General features: G+C 41.5%; 1 protein-coding gene across 1 annotated transcript; it reads left to right on the plus strand.

Annotated features, from left to right (window-relative positions):
• The first annotated feature begins 2,383 nt into the window (after window positions 1-2,383).
• Window positions 2,384-11,885, plus strand: LOC129957078 (filaggrin-2-like). The gene has a single exon (XM_056069216.1). It carries the CDS (start codon window positions 2,404-2,406, stop codon window positions 11,782-11,784), a length of 9,381 nt encoding a protein of 3,126 aa, XP_055925191.1. The 5' UTR covers window positions 2,384-2,403; the 3' UTR covers window positions 11,785-11,885.
• Window positions 11,886-16,874: the final 4,989 nt, after the last annotated feature.

The following is a 16,874-nucleotide window of genomic DNA, read 5'->3' on the forward strand; positions in this document are numbered from 1 at the left end:
TGCTGCATTTTTATTTAATACAAATTATAATTAAAACTTCAAAACATATTCCGTACAACATACAAAATTCATATTACACATAAATTTTGCGAAAAATATACCAAAACGAGCAATGCAATCCAAACTGGAAGTGGAAAGCCAATTCTTAAGCAAAACAGCGGCATGGATTCGTTCAATAATGTTTCCTCTAAGATAATCCCAGTCTTCAAAATATCGATTTAAAGTAGGTACTGCTTAAAAGAGATAAGTGCATCGGATTACGCAGTCTTAAAACAAATAGGAATTTTTCCAGAAATCAACCATTTACACTTCCTCGAATAAAAATTAAATGAAATTTAATAGGTGGCCTTTACAGTTACATTTCCAAGCACAAATGTATTGAACGAAGAGAGCATGATTTTTAAACGATTAATATTTCAATAACACAAAAGAGAATCCTTCAATTTCTGGGAGCAAAGACAAGGATGTCTTTTTTATTTCCTCGTATTTGAAAAATAAAAATATTGTAATCATCAAAATCCGCATAATCATTTTTGATGAATATGGACATTTCAGACTTACCCGAAACTAGATACACCTAATTTTCGGAATTAGCCATCTATCCGTGTGAATACGGTAAATCAAAAAGTAGTTGTAATTTGGTATAAGAAATTAGCACCAAATTTATAGATTTCAATTCAATTTGGAACAAATATATTCAGAGAGATTCTAAGTTTATTTGTTTTATGTACTAGAAATCAATCAGATAACTACAAAATGCAAAGATCTTGATAGGCGAAATTTGCCACACAGATTAAGAATATAGAATATAGTTTCCAATCAAATTTTTAACCACATTCATCAAACGGTTGACCACCTGTCCTTCCTACATTCGCATACAGGTAAATGGAACAATTAAAAAATAGCAATTAATTAAATTAATGAAATTTAGTAAGCAATGTTTTTGCTATAGTTAGTTCTATAAATATAGCCATATGCCAATTAATCCGAACTAGAATTTGGTTATATAATTGGAGTGATATCCAATTAGAATTAACAAAAGGCGTTTCTAGAGATAAATATCAATTCTCTGCCACAGTCAGAAGACGGGGACGGCATATGAGCTGACACACCCTTTTATAAAACTTCATTCATCAAACAATGAGAAAATGTCAAATTTAGTTCTCGTCAACCAGGCACTCATACACGGCGGAACTTCAATTAAAATGGTGTCTCGAACTTGGTACCCTCCATAACTGAAGCCAAATATTTATGACTAGGGACATTGCGGCCTATAAATGCTCAAAATATCATTCTCGAACACTTAAATATATCTATAAACGAAAAAAATCCCCTCAAAAAAAGCTATAATTTCTAGAACACACCAGTAGAATGCTTATTTTGTATGGAAAATGAAAAATTATCTTTTTCCTCCGTAATCTTAAAGGTCACGAAGGGCTACAAAAAATGGATGTCAAGAAAATTTAAAAATATTATTGATGAGGAACAGTTTTAAAAATGGAATCTAGATTATTATTTGAAAAAGATGTCTAGAAAAACTGTAAACGATATTCTTCAGTAAAATTTTTTGAACTAAAACTTGGCACTATTTTGATAAAAAACTTATTAAATGTAAATATATGTATATGGAACTGTTCTAGATTTTTCATGAAAACTGGCGATATTTGCGGCTCCTAAACAATACGAAAAAAAGGAATATAATTTTTTTTCACATCTGAAAATCCATATTAAAATATAATTTATTTTAACACTTAATAATATAAAACTACTAAGATAGATCAAAATCATTCATAACCAAAAATAATTTAGTCATTGTTTTATTATTTAAAGTTAAATTAAAAGTGCATATGACATTTTTAATACAAGCTATAGTAAGTTATATTCGTTCCACCATGATTAAAAGTGGAATTATATACGTTACTTAAAATGTATACGTTACGAGAAATGAAAATAAACTTCGCAATCAGAAATATTAAATTTAAATCTTTTTTTTTCTTAACAGTTTAAATACACAGGAAAGTAATGCCCTATTTCCCGTTTCAACAGAAATTTCGCATCCATAAAGAGTCCTTCCTCTCTAAGACGAATCTATGATCTGCAAAGTCAGTAAATAAGAATACTACCCCTCTAGCAGGCAGAAAAAAAATCAACGAATACTTATTTTTGCAACGGCGTGCTCAAGATTATCATATTCCCTTACCTGCATTTTATGACTTCTGTCATTTAAAACAGTCATAAAATCCTCAAAAGATACAAAGAGAAACTTTTGCTAATTGGACTCTAGAAAAAACAAAGGTGAGCTGGCAATATTTCCACCTGCGCGTTGTCACGATCTCTTTAGTATAAAAGGAGATAGAATACCAGATTGAAGTACATTCGGTTGGACAACTCAGTTATTCAGCCATGAATTGGTTAACTAGTCTTGCTCTTGCAGTTCTACTGCTCTCAGTTCAGTACGATGCGGCGCAAAGCGTTTCATCTGCTACGTCGAGAAGCCCTTGGGCCGATCCAGCCAAAGCAGGATCAATCATGAACTGTCTAACCAACAAAATCGCCAGCTCAAATGTCTTGCCTCAACAAGAAAAAGAAGACTTGGAATCCATTATGGACACACTGATGTCTGCAATAAAAGGGGCGAGTGCCAAAGGTAAAAGCTCTGCAGCGCAGTTGAAGGCGATTAATATGGCAGTTGCTTCTTCCCTAGCAGAAATAGTCGTTGCCGAAGACGTAGGCAACCAGGCCAGCATCGCAGTAAAGACGCAGGCCCTAACAGGTGCACTGGGACAATGTTTCCAAGCAGTCATGGGCACGGTGGATAGGAAATTCATCAACGAAATAAATGACTTAATAAGAATGTTTGCAAGTAAATCAAACAGCGATACCAACGAAATACCAGATCAAGGTGCTTCATATGGAGCCGGTTCATCAGCATCCTCAACGTTTCAAAAAACAGACCAGAACTACCAAGCCTCAACTAGAAATTCGGGATCTCAATTTTCACAAGCTGCGAGATCTCAATACAGCAGGGGAGGTGAGTCTTCCTACAACAGGGAAAAGCAGTTTGCTTCAAATACAGGACAAACCACTTTCGGACAAACTTCTACAGGAGGACAAATTTCTTCCAGTCAAGCAGGTGGTTCGTCCAACACTTACTCTCAGAGAGCAAGTTCAGCTACCAGCGGTGCTGATACTAGCTACACAGGATCAAGAGGTTACACAGGAGCACAGTCCGGATCCGTTTCAAGGCAATCCTCTTTCGGTCAAACGGAATCTTCAGGCTCCAGTGGATCTACAGGCTACACAGGAGCACAGTCAGGATCCGTTTCAAGGCAATCCTCTTTCGGTCAAGCGTCAGGCTTTAGCGGATCAGCTGGCGAACAAGGCGGTTTCAGTCGAACAGCGGGAGCGTCATCCGGCCTTGTCAACAGAGTAGCCAACGCACTTGCCAATTCGTCAACAATGAGAGCTGTTCTCAGAAGAGGTGTATCCCAACAGATTGCCTCCAACGTGGCACAGAGAGCCGCTGAATCGTTGGCCCGCACTATCGGCGTCGACGGAAATAACCTCTCCAGATTAGCGTCACAAGCCATCTATCAAGTGCCCGCGGGTTCTGACACTTCTGCTTACGCTCGAGCATTCTCTAGTGCGTTGTTCAATGCTGGAGTCCTCAATGAAAGCAACTTTGACACTTTGGGATCCCGAGTCCTGTCAGCAGTTTTGCAAGGAGTATCACGTGCGGGAGAAGGCCTTGGCATCAATGTAGACACCAGCAGTGTAGAAAATGACATTAGTTCCAGCACTCGCTTCCTCTCTTCCAGCTCTTCGTCCAACAGTTACTCTCAGAGAGCAGCTTCTACTACCAGCGGTGCTGAAACCAGCTACACAGGAGCACAGTCCGGATCCGTTTCAAGGCAATCCTCTTTCGGTCAAACGGAATCTTCAGGCTCCAGTGGATCTACAGGCTACACAGGAGCACAGTCAGGATCCGTTTCAAGGCAATCCTCTTTCGGTCAAGCGTCAGGCTTTAGCGGATCAGCTGGCGAACAAGGCGGTTTCAGTCGAACAGCGGGAGCGTCATCCGGCCTTGTCAACAGAGTAGCCAACGCACTTGCCAATTCGTCAACAATGAGAGCTGTTCTCAGAAGAGGTGTATCCCAACAGATTGCCTCCAACGTGGCACAGAGAGCCGCTGAATCGTTGACCCGCACTATCGGCGTCGACGGAAATAACCTCTCCAGATTAGCGTCACAAGCCATCTATCAAGTGCCCGCGGGTTCTGACACTTCTGCTTACGCTCGAGCATTCTCTAGTGCGTTGTTCAATGCTGGAGTCCTCAATGAAAGCAACTTTGACACTTTGGGATCACGAGTCCTGTCAGCAGTTTTGCAAGGAGTATCACGTGCGGGAGAAGGCCTTGGCATCAATGTAGACACCAGCAGTGTAGAAAATGACATTAGTTCCAGCACTCGCTTCCTCTCTTCCAGCTCTTCGTCCAACAGTTACTCTCAGAGAGCAGCTTCTACTACCAGCGGTGCTGAAACCAGCTACACAGGAGCACAGTCCGGATCCGTTTCAAGGCAATCCTCTTTCGGTCAAACGGAATCTTCAGGCTCCAGTGGATCTACAGGCTACACAGGAGCACAGTCAGGATCCGTTTCAAGGCAATCCTCTTTCGGTCAAGCGTCAGGCTTTAGCGGATCAGCTGGCGAACAAGGCGGTTTCAGTCGAACAGCGGGAGCGTCATCCGGCCTTGTCAACAGAGTAGCCAACGCACTTGCCAATTCGTCAACAATGAGAGCTGTTCTCAGAAGAGGTGTATCCCAACAGATTGCCTCCAACGTGGCACAGAGAGCCGCTGAATCGTTGACCCGCACTATCGGCGTCGACGGAAATAACCTCTCCAGATTAGCGTCACAAGCCATCTATCAAGTGCCCGCGGGTTCTGACACTTCTGCTTACGCTCGAGCATTCTCTAGTGCGTTGTTCAATGCTGGAGTCCTCAATGAAAGCAACTTTGACACTTTGGGATCACGAGTCCTGTCAGCAGTTTTGCAAGGAGTATCACGTGCGGGAGAAGGCCTTGGCATCAATGTAGACACCAGCAGTGTAGAAAATGACATTAGTTCCAGCACTCGCTTCCTCTCTTCCAGCTCTTCGTCCAACAGTTACTCTCAGAGAGCAGCTTCTACTACCAGCGGTGCTGAAACCAGCTACACAGGAGCACAGTCCGGATCCGTTTCAAGGCAATCCTCTTTCGGTCAAACGGAATCTTCAGGCTCCAGTGGATCTACAGGCTACACAGGAGCACAGTCAGGATCCGTTTCAAGGCAATCCTCTTTCGGTCAAGCGTCAGGCTTTAGCGGATCAGCTGGCGAACAAGGCGGTTTCAGTCGAACAGCGGGAGCGTCATCCGGCCTTGTCAACAGAGTAGCCAACGCACTTGCCAATTCGTCAACAATGAGAGCTGTTCTCAGAAGAGGTGTATCCCAACAGATTGCCTCCAACGTGGCACAGAGAGCCGCTGAATCGTTGACCCGCACTATCGGCGTCGACGGAAATAACCTCTCCAGATTAGCGTCACAAGCCATCTATCAAGTGCCCGCGGGTTCTGACACTTCTGCTTACGCTCGAGCATTCTCTAGTGCGTTGTTCAATGCTGGAGTCCTCAATGAAAGCAACTTTGACACTTTGGGATCCCGAGTCCTGTCAGCAGTTTTGCAAGGAGTATCACGTGCGGGAGAAGGCCTTGGCATCAATGTAGACACCAGCAGTGTAGAAAATGACATTAGTTCCAGCACTCGCTTCCTCTCTTCCAGCTCTTCGTCCAACAGTTACTCTCAGAGAGCAGCTTCTACTACCAGCGGTGCTGAAACCAGCTACACAGGAGCACAGTCCGGATCAGTTTCAAGGCAATCCTCTTTCGGTCAAACGGAATCTTCAGGCTCCAGTGGATCTACAGGCTACACAGGAGCACAGTCAGGATCCGTTTCAAGGCAATCCTCTTTCGGTCAAGCGTCAGGCTTTAGCGGATCAGCTGGCGAACAAGGCGGTTTCAGTCGAACAGCGGGAGCGTCATCCGGCCTTGTCAACAGAGTAGCCAACGCACTTGCCAATTCGTCAACAATGAGAGCTGTTCTCAGAAGAGGTGTATCCCAACAGATTGCCTCCAACGTGGCACAGAGAGCCGCTGAATCGTTGGCCCGCACTATCGGCGTCGACGGAAATAACCTCTCCAGATTAGCGTCACAAGCCATCTATCAAGTGCCCGCGGGTTCTGACACTTCTGCTTACGCTCGAGCATTCTCTAGTGCGTTGTTCAATGCTGGAGTCCTCAATGACAGCAACTTTGACACTTTGGGATCCCGAGTCCTGTCAGCAGTTTTGCAAGGAGTATCACGTGCGGGAGAAGGCCTTGGCATCAATGTAGACACCAGCAGTGTAGAAAATGACATTAGTTCCAGCACTCGCTTCCTCTCTTCCAGCTCTTCGTCCAACAGTTACTCTCAGAGAGCAGCTTCTACTACCAGCGGTGCTGAAACCAGCTACACAGGAGCACAGTCCGGATCCGTTTCAAGGCAATCCTCTTTCGGTCAAACGGAATCTTCAGGCTCCAGTGGATCTACACGCTACACAGGAGCACAGTCAGGATCCGTTTCAAGGCAATCCTCTTTCGGTCAAGCGTCAGGCTTTAGCGGATCAGCTGGCGAACAAGGCGGTTTCAGTCGAACAGCGGGAGCGTCATCCGGCCTTGTCAACAGAGTAGCCAACGCACTTGCCAATTCGTCAACAATGAGAGCTGTTCTCAGAAGAGGTGTATCCCAACAGATTGCCTCCAACGTGGCACAGAGAGCCGCTGAATCGTTGACCCGCACTATCGGCGTCGACGGAAATAACCTCTCCAGATTAGCGTCACAAGCCATCTATCAAGTGCCCGCGGGTTCTGACACTTCTGCTTACGCTCGAGCATTCTCTAGTGCGTTGTTCAATGCTGGAGTCCTCAATGAAAGCAACTTTGACACTTTGGGATCCCGAGTCCTGTCAGCAGTTTTGCAAGGAGTATCACGTGCGGGAGAAGGCCTTGGCATCAATGTAGACACCAGCAGTGTAGAAAATGACATTAGTTCCAGCACTCGCTTCCTCTCTTCCAGCTCTTCGTCCAACAGTTACTCTCAGAGAGCAGCTTCTACTACCAGCGGTGCTGAAACCAGCTACACAGGAGCACAGTCCGGATCAGTTTCAAGGCAATCCTCTTTCGGTCAAACGGAATCTTCAGGCTCCAGTGGATCTACAGGCTACACAGGAGCACAGTCAGGATCCGTTTTAAGGCAATCCTCTTTCGGTCAAGCGTCAGGCTTTAGCGGATCAGCTGGCGAACAAGGCGGTTTCAGTCGAACAGCGGGAGCGTCATCCGGCCTTGTCAACAGAGTAGCCAACGCACTTGCCAATTCGTCAACAATGAGAGCTGTTCTCAGAAGAGGTGTATCCCAACAGATTGCCTCCAACGTGGCACAGAGAGCCGCTGAATCGTTGGCCCGCACTATCGGCGTCGACGGAAATAACCTCTCCAGATTAGCGTCACAAGCCATCTATCAAGTGCCCGCGGGTTCTGACACTTCTGCTTACGCTCGAGCATTCTCTAGTGCGTTGTTCAATGCTGGAGTCCTCAATGACAGCAACTTTGACACTTTGGGATCCCGAGTCCTGTCAGCAGTTTTGCAAGGAGTATCACGTGCGGGAGAAGGCCTTGGCATCAATGTAGACACCAGCAGTGTAGAAAATGACATTAGTTCCAGCACTCGCTTCCTCTCTTCCAGCTCTTCGTCCAACAGTTACTCTCAGAGAGCAGCTTCTACTACCAGCGGTGCTGAAACCAGCTACACAGGAGCACAGTCCGGATCCGTTTCAAGGCAATCCTCTTTCGGTCAAACGGAATCTTCAGGCTCCAGTGGATCTACACGCTACACAGGAGCACAGTCAGGATCCGTTTCAAGGCAATCCTCTTTCGGTCAAGCGTCAGGCTTTAGCGGATCAGCTGGCGAACAAGGCGGTTTCAGTCGAACAGCGGGAGCGTCATCCGGCCTTGTAAACAGAGTAGCCAACGCACTTGCCAATTCGTCAACAATGAGAGCTGTTCTTAGAAGAGGTGTATCCCAACAGATTGCCTCCAACGTGGCACAGAGAGCCGCTGAATCGTTGGCCCGCACTATCGGCGTCGAAGGAAATAACCTCTCCAGATTAGCGTCACAAGCCATCTATCAAGTGCCCGCGGGTTCTGACACTTCTGCTTACGCTCGAGCATTCTCTAGTGCGTTGTTCAATGCTGGAGTCCTCAATGACAGCAACTTTGACACTTTGGGATCCCGAGTCCTGTCAGCAGTTTTGCAAGGAGTATCACGTGCGGGAGAAGGCCTTGGCATCAATGTAGACACCAGCAGTGTAGAAAATGACATTAGTTCCAGCACTCGCTTCCTCTCTTCCAGCTCTTCGTCCAACAGTTACTCTCAGAGTGCAGCTTCTACTACCAGCGGTGCTGAAACCAGCTACACAGGAGCACAGTCCGGATCCGTTTCAAGGCAATCCTCTTTCGGTCAAACGGAATCTTCAGGCTCCAGTGGATCTACAGGCTACACAGGAGCACAGTCAGGATCCGTTTCAAGGCAATCTTTTTTCGGTCAAGCGTCAGGCTTTAGCGGATCAGCTGGCGAACAAGGCGGTTTCAGTCGAACAGCGGGAGCGTCATCCGGCCTTGTCAACAGAGTAGCCAACGCACTTTCCAATTCGTCAACAATGAGAGCTGTTCTCAGAAGAGGTGTATCCCAGCAGATTGCCTCCAACGTGGCACAGAGAGCCGCTGAATCGTTGGCCCGCACTATCGGCGTCGACGGAAATAACCTCTCCAGATTAGCGTCACAAGCCATCTATCAAGTGCCCGCGGGTTCTGACACTTCTGCTTACGCTCGAGCATTCTCTAGTGCGTTGTTCAATGCTGGAGTCCTCAATGACAGCAACTTTGACACTTTGGGATCCCGAGTCCTGTCAGCAGTTTTGCAAGGAGTATCACGTGCGGGAGAAGGCCTTGGCATCAATGTAGACACCAGCAGTGTAGAAAATGACATTAGTTCCAGCACTCGCTTCCTCTCTTCCAGCTCTTCGTCCAACAGTTACTCTCAGAGAGCAGCTTCTACTACCAGCGGTGCTGAAACCAGCTACACAGGAGCAAAGTCCGGATCCGTTTCAAGGCAATCCTCTTTCGGTCAAACGGAATCTTCAGGCTCCAGTGGATCTACAGGCTACACAGGAGCACAGTCAGGATCCGTTTCAAGGCAATCCTCTTTCGGTCAAGCGTCAGGCTTTAGCGGATCAGCTGGGGAACAAGGCGGTTTCAGTCGAACAGCGGGAGCGTCATCCGGCCTTGTAAACAGAGTAGCCAACGCACTTGCCAATTCGTCAACAATGAGAGCTGTTCTAAGAAGAGGTGTATCCCAGCAGATTGCCTCCAACGTGGCACAGAGAGCCGCTGAATCGTTGGCCCGCACTATCGGCGTCGACGGAAATAACCTCTCCAGATTAGCGTCACAAGCCATCTATCAAGTGCCCGCGGGTTCTGACACTTCTGCTTACGCTCGAGCATTCTCTAGTGCGTTGTTCAATGCTGGAGTCCTCAATGACAGCAACTTTGACACTTTGGGATCCCGAGTCCTGTCAGCAGTTTTGCAAGGAGTATCACGTGCGGGAGAAGGCCTTGGCATCAATGTAGACACCAGCAGTGTAGAAAATGACATTAGTTCCAGCACTCGCTTCCTCTCTTCCAGCTCTTCGTCCAACAGTTACTCTCAGAGAGCAGCTTCTACTACCAGCGGTGCTGAAACCAGCTACACAGGAGCACAGTCCGGATCCGTTTCAAGGCAATCCTCTTTCGGTCAAACGGAATCTTCAGGCTCCAGTGGATCTACAGGCTACACAGGAGCACAGTCAGGATCCGTTTCAAGGCAATCCTCTTTCGGTCAAGCGTCAGGCTTTAGCGGATCAGCTGGCGAACAAGGCGGTTTCAGTCGAACAGCGGGAGCGTCATCCGGCCTTGTCAACAGAGTAGCCAACGCACTTGCCAATTCGTCAACAATGAGAGCTGTTCTCAGAAGAGGTGTATCCCAACAGATTGCCTCCAACGTGGCACAGAGAGCCGCTGAATCGTTGGCCCGCACTATCGGCGTCGACGGAAATAACCTCTCCAGATTAGCGTCACAAGCCATCTATCAAGTGCCCGCGGGTTCTGACACTTCTGCTTACGCTCGAGCATTCTCTAGTGCGTTGTTCAATGCTGGAGTCCTCAATGACAGCAACTTTGACACTTTGGGATCCCGAGTCCTGTCAGCAGTTTTGCAAGGAGTATCACGTGCGGGAGAAGGCCTTGGCATCAATGTAGACACCAGCAGTGTAGAAAATGACATTAGTTCCAGCACTCGCTTCCTCTCTTCCATCTCTTCGTCCAACAGTTACTCTCAGAGTGCAGCTTCTACTACCAGCGGTGCTGAAACCAGCTACACAGGAGCACAGTCCGGATCCGTTTCAAGGCAATCCTCTTTCGGTCAAACGGAATCTTCAGGCTCCAGTGGATCTACAGGCTACACAGGAGCACAGTCAGGATCCGTTTCAAGGCAATCCTCTTTCGGTCAAGCGTCAGGCTTTAGCGGATCAGCTGGCGAACAAGGCGGTTTCAGTCGAACAGCGGGAGCGTCATCCGGCCTTGTCAACAGAGTAGCCAACGCACTTGCCAATTCGTCAACAATGAGAGCTGTTCTCAGAAGAGGTGTATCCCAACAGATTGCCTCCAACGTGGCACAGAGAGCCGCTGAATCGTTGGCCCGCACTATCGGCGTCGACGGAAATAACCTCTCCAGATTAGCGTCACAAGCCATCTATCAAGTGCCAGCGGGTTCTGACACTTCTGCTTACGCTCGAGCATTCTCTAGTGCGTTGTTCAATGCTGGAGTCCTCAATGAAAGCAACTTTGACACTTTGGGATCCCGAGTCCTGTCAGCAGTTTTGCAAGGAGTATCACGTGCGGGAGAAGGCCTTGGCATCAATGTAGACACCAGCAGTGTAGAAAATGACATTAGTTCCAGCACTCGCTTCCTCTCTTCCAGCTCTTCGTCCAACAGTTACTCTCAGAGAGCAGCTTCTACTACCAGCGGTGCTGAAACCAGCTACACAGGAGCACAGTCCGGATCCGTTTCAAGGCAATCCTCTTTCGGTCAATCGTCAGGCTTTAGAGGATCAGCTCAAGAACAAGATGGTTTTAGTCGAACAACTGCAGCGTCATCCGGATCCGTGTCAGGACAAAGAAGTGTCGGTCAAACGTCTGCGTTTTCCGCATCTACTGAAAGCCAAGGTGTTTTTGGTCAATCTAGTGGGTCGGCATCTCGACTTGCTTTTGGAGCTGGACAATCGGCTGGAGCAGCCCTCACAGGTGCTCTTAATTCACCAATTGGATTAAGATCTGGTTCTGCTGCTTCTAGAATGAATCAACTAACATCATCTCTAACGAATTCAATTGGCCCCAATGGAGTTGATGCCAATGCTCTTGCCCGTAGTCTTCAATCAAGTTTCTCAAATCTTAGAAGCTCCGGCATGTCTTCAAGTGATGCTAAAATTGAAGTTTTATTAGAAAGCATTGTTGGTCTGCTTCAACTTTTGAGCAACACGCAGATTCGAGGAGTGAATCCTGCAACGGCGTCTTCTGTAGCCAATTCTGCTGCCAGGTCGTTTGAATTAGTTTTAGCTTAACATTTATTGATATTGTACCTTGAGTAAAATGTTATATTTTGGAATTAAAGATGTAATTGAATTTTCATATTAAAATCATTAAAAGCATTTTGAAAAAGAAACGTTTCGGATTTTTTTATTGAAAATAATTTTATTATGCGAAATTGTATAAGTTTTGAAAGCCATTTTTTTTTTTTTTAATATCGTTTTGTTAAAATTTTATTTTGGTAGGCTTTTACAGAAAGTGCAAAAATGGAGAGATGAATTTAATTAATATATTACTTCTTTTAAGTATCTTGGTTTACTTTATTTCAAATAAAAACTTTCATTCATTCATTTAAATTTATTATAAAAATTATTTAAAAACAGAAATAAATCCGAACATACAAAAAAAGTGTCTGGGCTTTAAACATTTTTTTAAAAAATACTCTTTTTTAATTCACTGCTATAAAAAATGTTTAACTCTATTTCGTAATTTAACATTGTTTGTAACTTTTACATGTCTTTAAATTTGAAATAACATATTAAAAAAATTGACGATTATAATTTCTGTCATTCAAAAAATTATTGAAGAAAGGCAAATCAATGAAAATTTTACTTTCTATGGGTGGCCGGTATTAGAGGAGGCTGTCGTGTTCAGTAAGTACCCTATTAGGTAAAGAATATCTATAACGATTGTGGATTTTTCACTGCCCATTCCCCTCGGCCCGAAGCCGGAAGGAAGTGGAGATGAATTGAAGGCTATTTATGAAAGAAAGTTTTGGCTGAAGTGCTCTATGTAAGGATGTGTAATATACAGGGTGTTTATAAAGTCCCGGACCCATTTTGATGTTTAATAACTCATAAAATAATAAAGATAGATTAAAATTAATAACATGAATGGTTAAATAGACTCAAAAAGTTTCATGACCCTTGTCAATGAACTTCCACGTGTGCCCCTTTCGTCGCACGGAGAATATCAAGTCGATAGTCAGATTCACGCCAGGTAGCGACAAGCATGTCGGCATCCACAGAGCCATTTGCGCACATTATGGCGATTAACAATGCCAGAAACATGAAAGGATGCTTCATCGGAGAACATTATGCTCTTCAGAAAATCAGCAGCATCTTCTGTCCTCCTTAGCATATCTGTTGCAAAGGCCATCCTCCTAGGCCTATCGTTCGGTTCCAAAACTTGAACAATTTGAACTTTGTATGCATGCTGTCTTAATTTTTTCTTAATAACCTTGTACACCGTCGAAATTGGCATATCCAATTCTGTTGCCGCTGATCTCACAGATATTCTAGGATTGTGTAAAAATGTCTCTCTGACACGCTCAACATCAAAATCACTTGTGCAAGGACGTCTGGAACGTTTCTTATCTTCGATACTTCCAATTTCTAGAAAATTCTTTTTCCACCGCAAGATGCTGTTTTTGGATGGAGGATCTTTTTGGTAAATTCTTCTGAAATTTCTCTGTGCTTGCACTATCGATTTCATTTCTATGAACCACCATAAAATCTATGCTTTCTCTTGTGGTGTACGCGTTCTCCTTAATAGCCACTCGAATAAAACATCGCATACAAAAGTACTACATAGAACAAACACATCAAAAGTAAACATAACATTGCAATAGTTGCCAAAAACAAAAGAGAGAAAAATGCAATTAATAAGCAGACAATATTTAGAAAAGTACAGATATTTAGACTGGAAAATGAAATTATCTGAAAATAACCACACGTGCAGACGATATTTACAAAAGTAAAAATATTCAAACCTGAAAAGGAAAATATATGAGTTATTCCATCAATAAATGCCATAAGTTTGTTTACATCTTTATTATTTTACGAGTTATTAAACATCAAAATGGGTCCGGGGCTTTATAAACACCCTGTATAATGATATAGGCAAGTCCCTTATTTCCCATATAAATATCAAATTTTCTACTTAAATATCCATAAGTTTTCTTTTCATTTTCTTTCCCCTTCATAGAGTGAAATAAGTTATAAAAAAAAATCTTTGCTCTTAGTACGAATGTCATACTGAGAGTTCTCAGCTGTGAATTGCAATTTTTTTTTTCATTTTATAGAATTTGAATCATTTTTTGTGTTATCAGAGTATTCTTAGTACTTTAACACTCGTTATTACTTCAATATGAGTAAAAGATTGTATGAACTCACTCAAGAAGAAATAAAAACAATTTTACTTGCTTCTGATGAAAGCAACAGAGAACTATCGAATGAAGATTATTTTTGGCCCAATAAATGATACATTATCCGATTTTTCGTTCTATTCTTAACAAAGAAATCAAATGTTCTACTTAACTTTAAATTAGTAAGAAATTATTTTCTTGTAATGTAGAAATTTTTGTATCGCACAAATTTAAATCTTCATTTTAATTTATAAACAGCTTTCCAAGGTCAAATACATATTATATTTATTTATATATTCATTTAATTCTTAACTACGTCTAAATTGTTTCTGAAACTCTTAATATTTGGTAATGAAATTATTAAAACATATTTTGCCACAAAATTTTTAAAATCCCTCTTTCTTTATATTGGATGAAAATAAAGTGATTAAATATCGATAAAAGTGTTAAAAAGGTATTCATTATTTATATAATTTTTAAAAACATTCCTCTTTCAGAATGAAATTCATAAAACATCTCGACTATTTCTGAATCCTTTTGATAGAAAAATATATATAGTAATATATGGCGCATTTTGTACGATGAAAAAAACATTATTTTAATATTGTAAAAGATTAATAAAATACGATAAAAAGTAAGGATAGTTTTTATGCCGATATATTTTCAATGAACTAAAAAAAAAGATTGATGCACTTGAATTAAAAAACTTTTAGTCTGAAAGAATATTAAAGCCTGTTTTTGAACAACGAAAGGTTATTTAAAAATAAAAGCGATGACATATTTATTTCTTTGTATGACAGGGAGTTACCGACCCTCTGTTTGGTCAAGTCCATGTGTTTCATCAATATGCCGAGAAAAATCAGGTTGTCGAAGGGAATGGGGTTCGAAAAGAGCTCCGATGTCAAAGAGTGAGCATGTCTTCTTTCACCAAAATCATTTGAATATCTTTGAAACCATTAAGAAATTTGTATTATAGTTTAAAATAAATATTACTGAAGAGTACTAGATTTTAGCATACGCATCAAATAAATTTTCCTGTAAGTGTTGGAGGAAAATAATCAATAAGAAAAAATTTATGAGTATTAACCCATAAGCAATTATTTTCAAAAACTGTTTCAACTCACCTTTATTCTCTTAACAACTATCAAATATTTTTTTACATGAACGAATTAGAACCCCTTTTAGAACAAAAAAAAATTAATTTAAAGGTACTTAATTCGTAAAATATGCTTTGCCTTTACAAATACTAAACCAAACTAGAGAAGAAGAAAAAAAAATTTAATAGAAAGCAATTCGGAAGAGAGATGAAAAACAAAAGTTTAAATCCATCCACTTTTCCTCTCAATGGCTAAACTTACGCAATATGGGGCTTTCACTTTGTTGCACAGTATATAAACACGAATACGCATAATAATCATTTTCCAGCGAGAGGTTTCATGCATGTAGTTCGTTCGATTTCGTATATGAAGCATATCTGTTGAAGTACACATGACTAACGAAACAAACAATCTTCTCCTTGACAGAGCTAGTAAAAATATTATATGTATCTGAAATTCATGCGATATACTCAACAACCGAATTTTACGCAAGAATTTGCAAAAGCGTTTATTTAATTTGCTTTAACATATATATGTAATAAAGTTCATTTTGGAAATGCGTCCTTCAAGATTTCTTTACAATGTATCAGGCGATTTTCATGGCACCAGGGTCAAATTTGACCATTCTGAGGCAATCTTATGCTTGGAGTAACAAGAGAACGGTTTAATTTAAAAAGACAGCTAATATAAAGTTCAAAATATTAAAAACTATCACTTGTTTATCAACAAGGACATATATAAAATTCATGAAATGTAAATAAAATTAAAAGAATTCCTTGATTTTAAGAAAGAAGAAAGATTACGATGGTTATTTTCCTCTACTTAATCACAAATTTTTTAATATGTCGAAGAGAAAAAAATTGTAATCGATGGTGATTAAAAATAAGATACTGACACAATATGTGAATGATAGCAAAATTAGTATAATACTAACTTCTAACAATTCGAATTATAACACTAATGTCTTAGAGTTATAAAAGTTTGTGGAAAAGTTTAGTTTTGGGTTTAAAATTAGAAGGAATGATTGCCACAAAATTTTCTTGCATACTCTTCGACAAAGATCTCCAAATGCTATAAAGATCTCAAAAATGCAAACACTTAAATATATCAAATGCGGTGTGTAATTTTGTGACTGCAAGAGTAGTTTTGTGTCAAACTTTTGTTTCAATCGATTCAGCAACGTGCATCTAATACAAAAATTACTACAGAAGGATACTTTAAAAACACCACAGAAGGACACTATTAACCGCATGAAAGGGGCTAATCGCCAAATAACTCGACAATGATGGGACGGCAGATTCAGCAAAAAAATCGAGAGCCAAAATGTTAATATTTCGTAATTATTGTACGCCAGTGCCATATAAGACGTTCTCTGGCAAGACAAGTTTATTCCCGTGTAGGGCTTTTGAAGGATTAAAATCAATTATATGGATTTATTTGTAATATATTATACTGTTAAAAATATTAAAATTTGTAATATTTTTCTTTGGAGTAATTAACATTTGCAGTATATTTCTATTCGTTCAGAGCTACAACTAATGGAAAAATTACATACATGCAAATAAAAGCATATAATAAAATTTACAAGAAGTAGCATCACCTACTACTATAATAAAACAAATTTTTTCAGTCCGAGTCAGCAAAACAGTTGGATAGTTGAAAAAAATTACTCGAGAGACACATAATATGTTATTAGGTATTATTGAACCATGTACAAAAATATCTTATCGCATTTTTTTTTTTAAATTTTCGATATATTTTTTGAGCATAATTATTATTTTATGATTTAAAAGTGATGGCATCTTCCATCTTAAATGTTGCAAAATAACGAAAGATGCACCTTTAAATCTGCATGAATTATGCTATGTTAATCATTTATAAA

The sequence above is a fragment of the Argiope bruennichi genome, chromosome 11, assembly GCF_947563725.1.
Source record: "Argiope bruennichi chromosome 11, qqArgBrue1.1, whole genome shotgun sequence".
Lineage (NCBI taxonomy): Eukaryota > Metazoa > Arthropoda > Arachnida > Araneae > Araneidae > Argiope > Argiope bruennichi.

Bases quoted from the DNA above. Each gene is read 5' to 3' on its own strand.
- LOC129957078 (XM_056069216.1), top strand. From the start codon at position 2,404: ATGAATTGGTTAACTAGTCTTGCTCTTGCAGTTCTACTGCTCTCAGTT.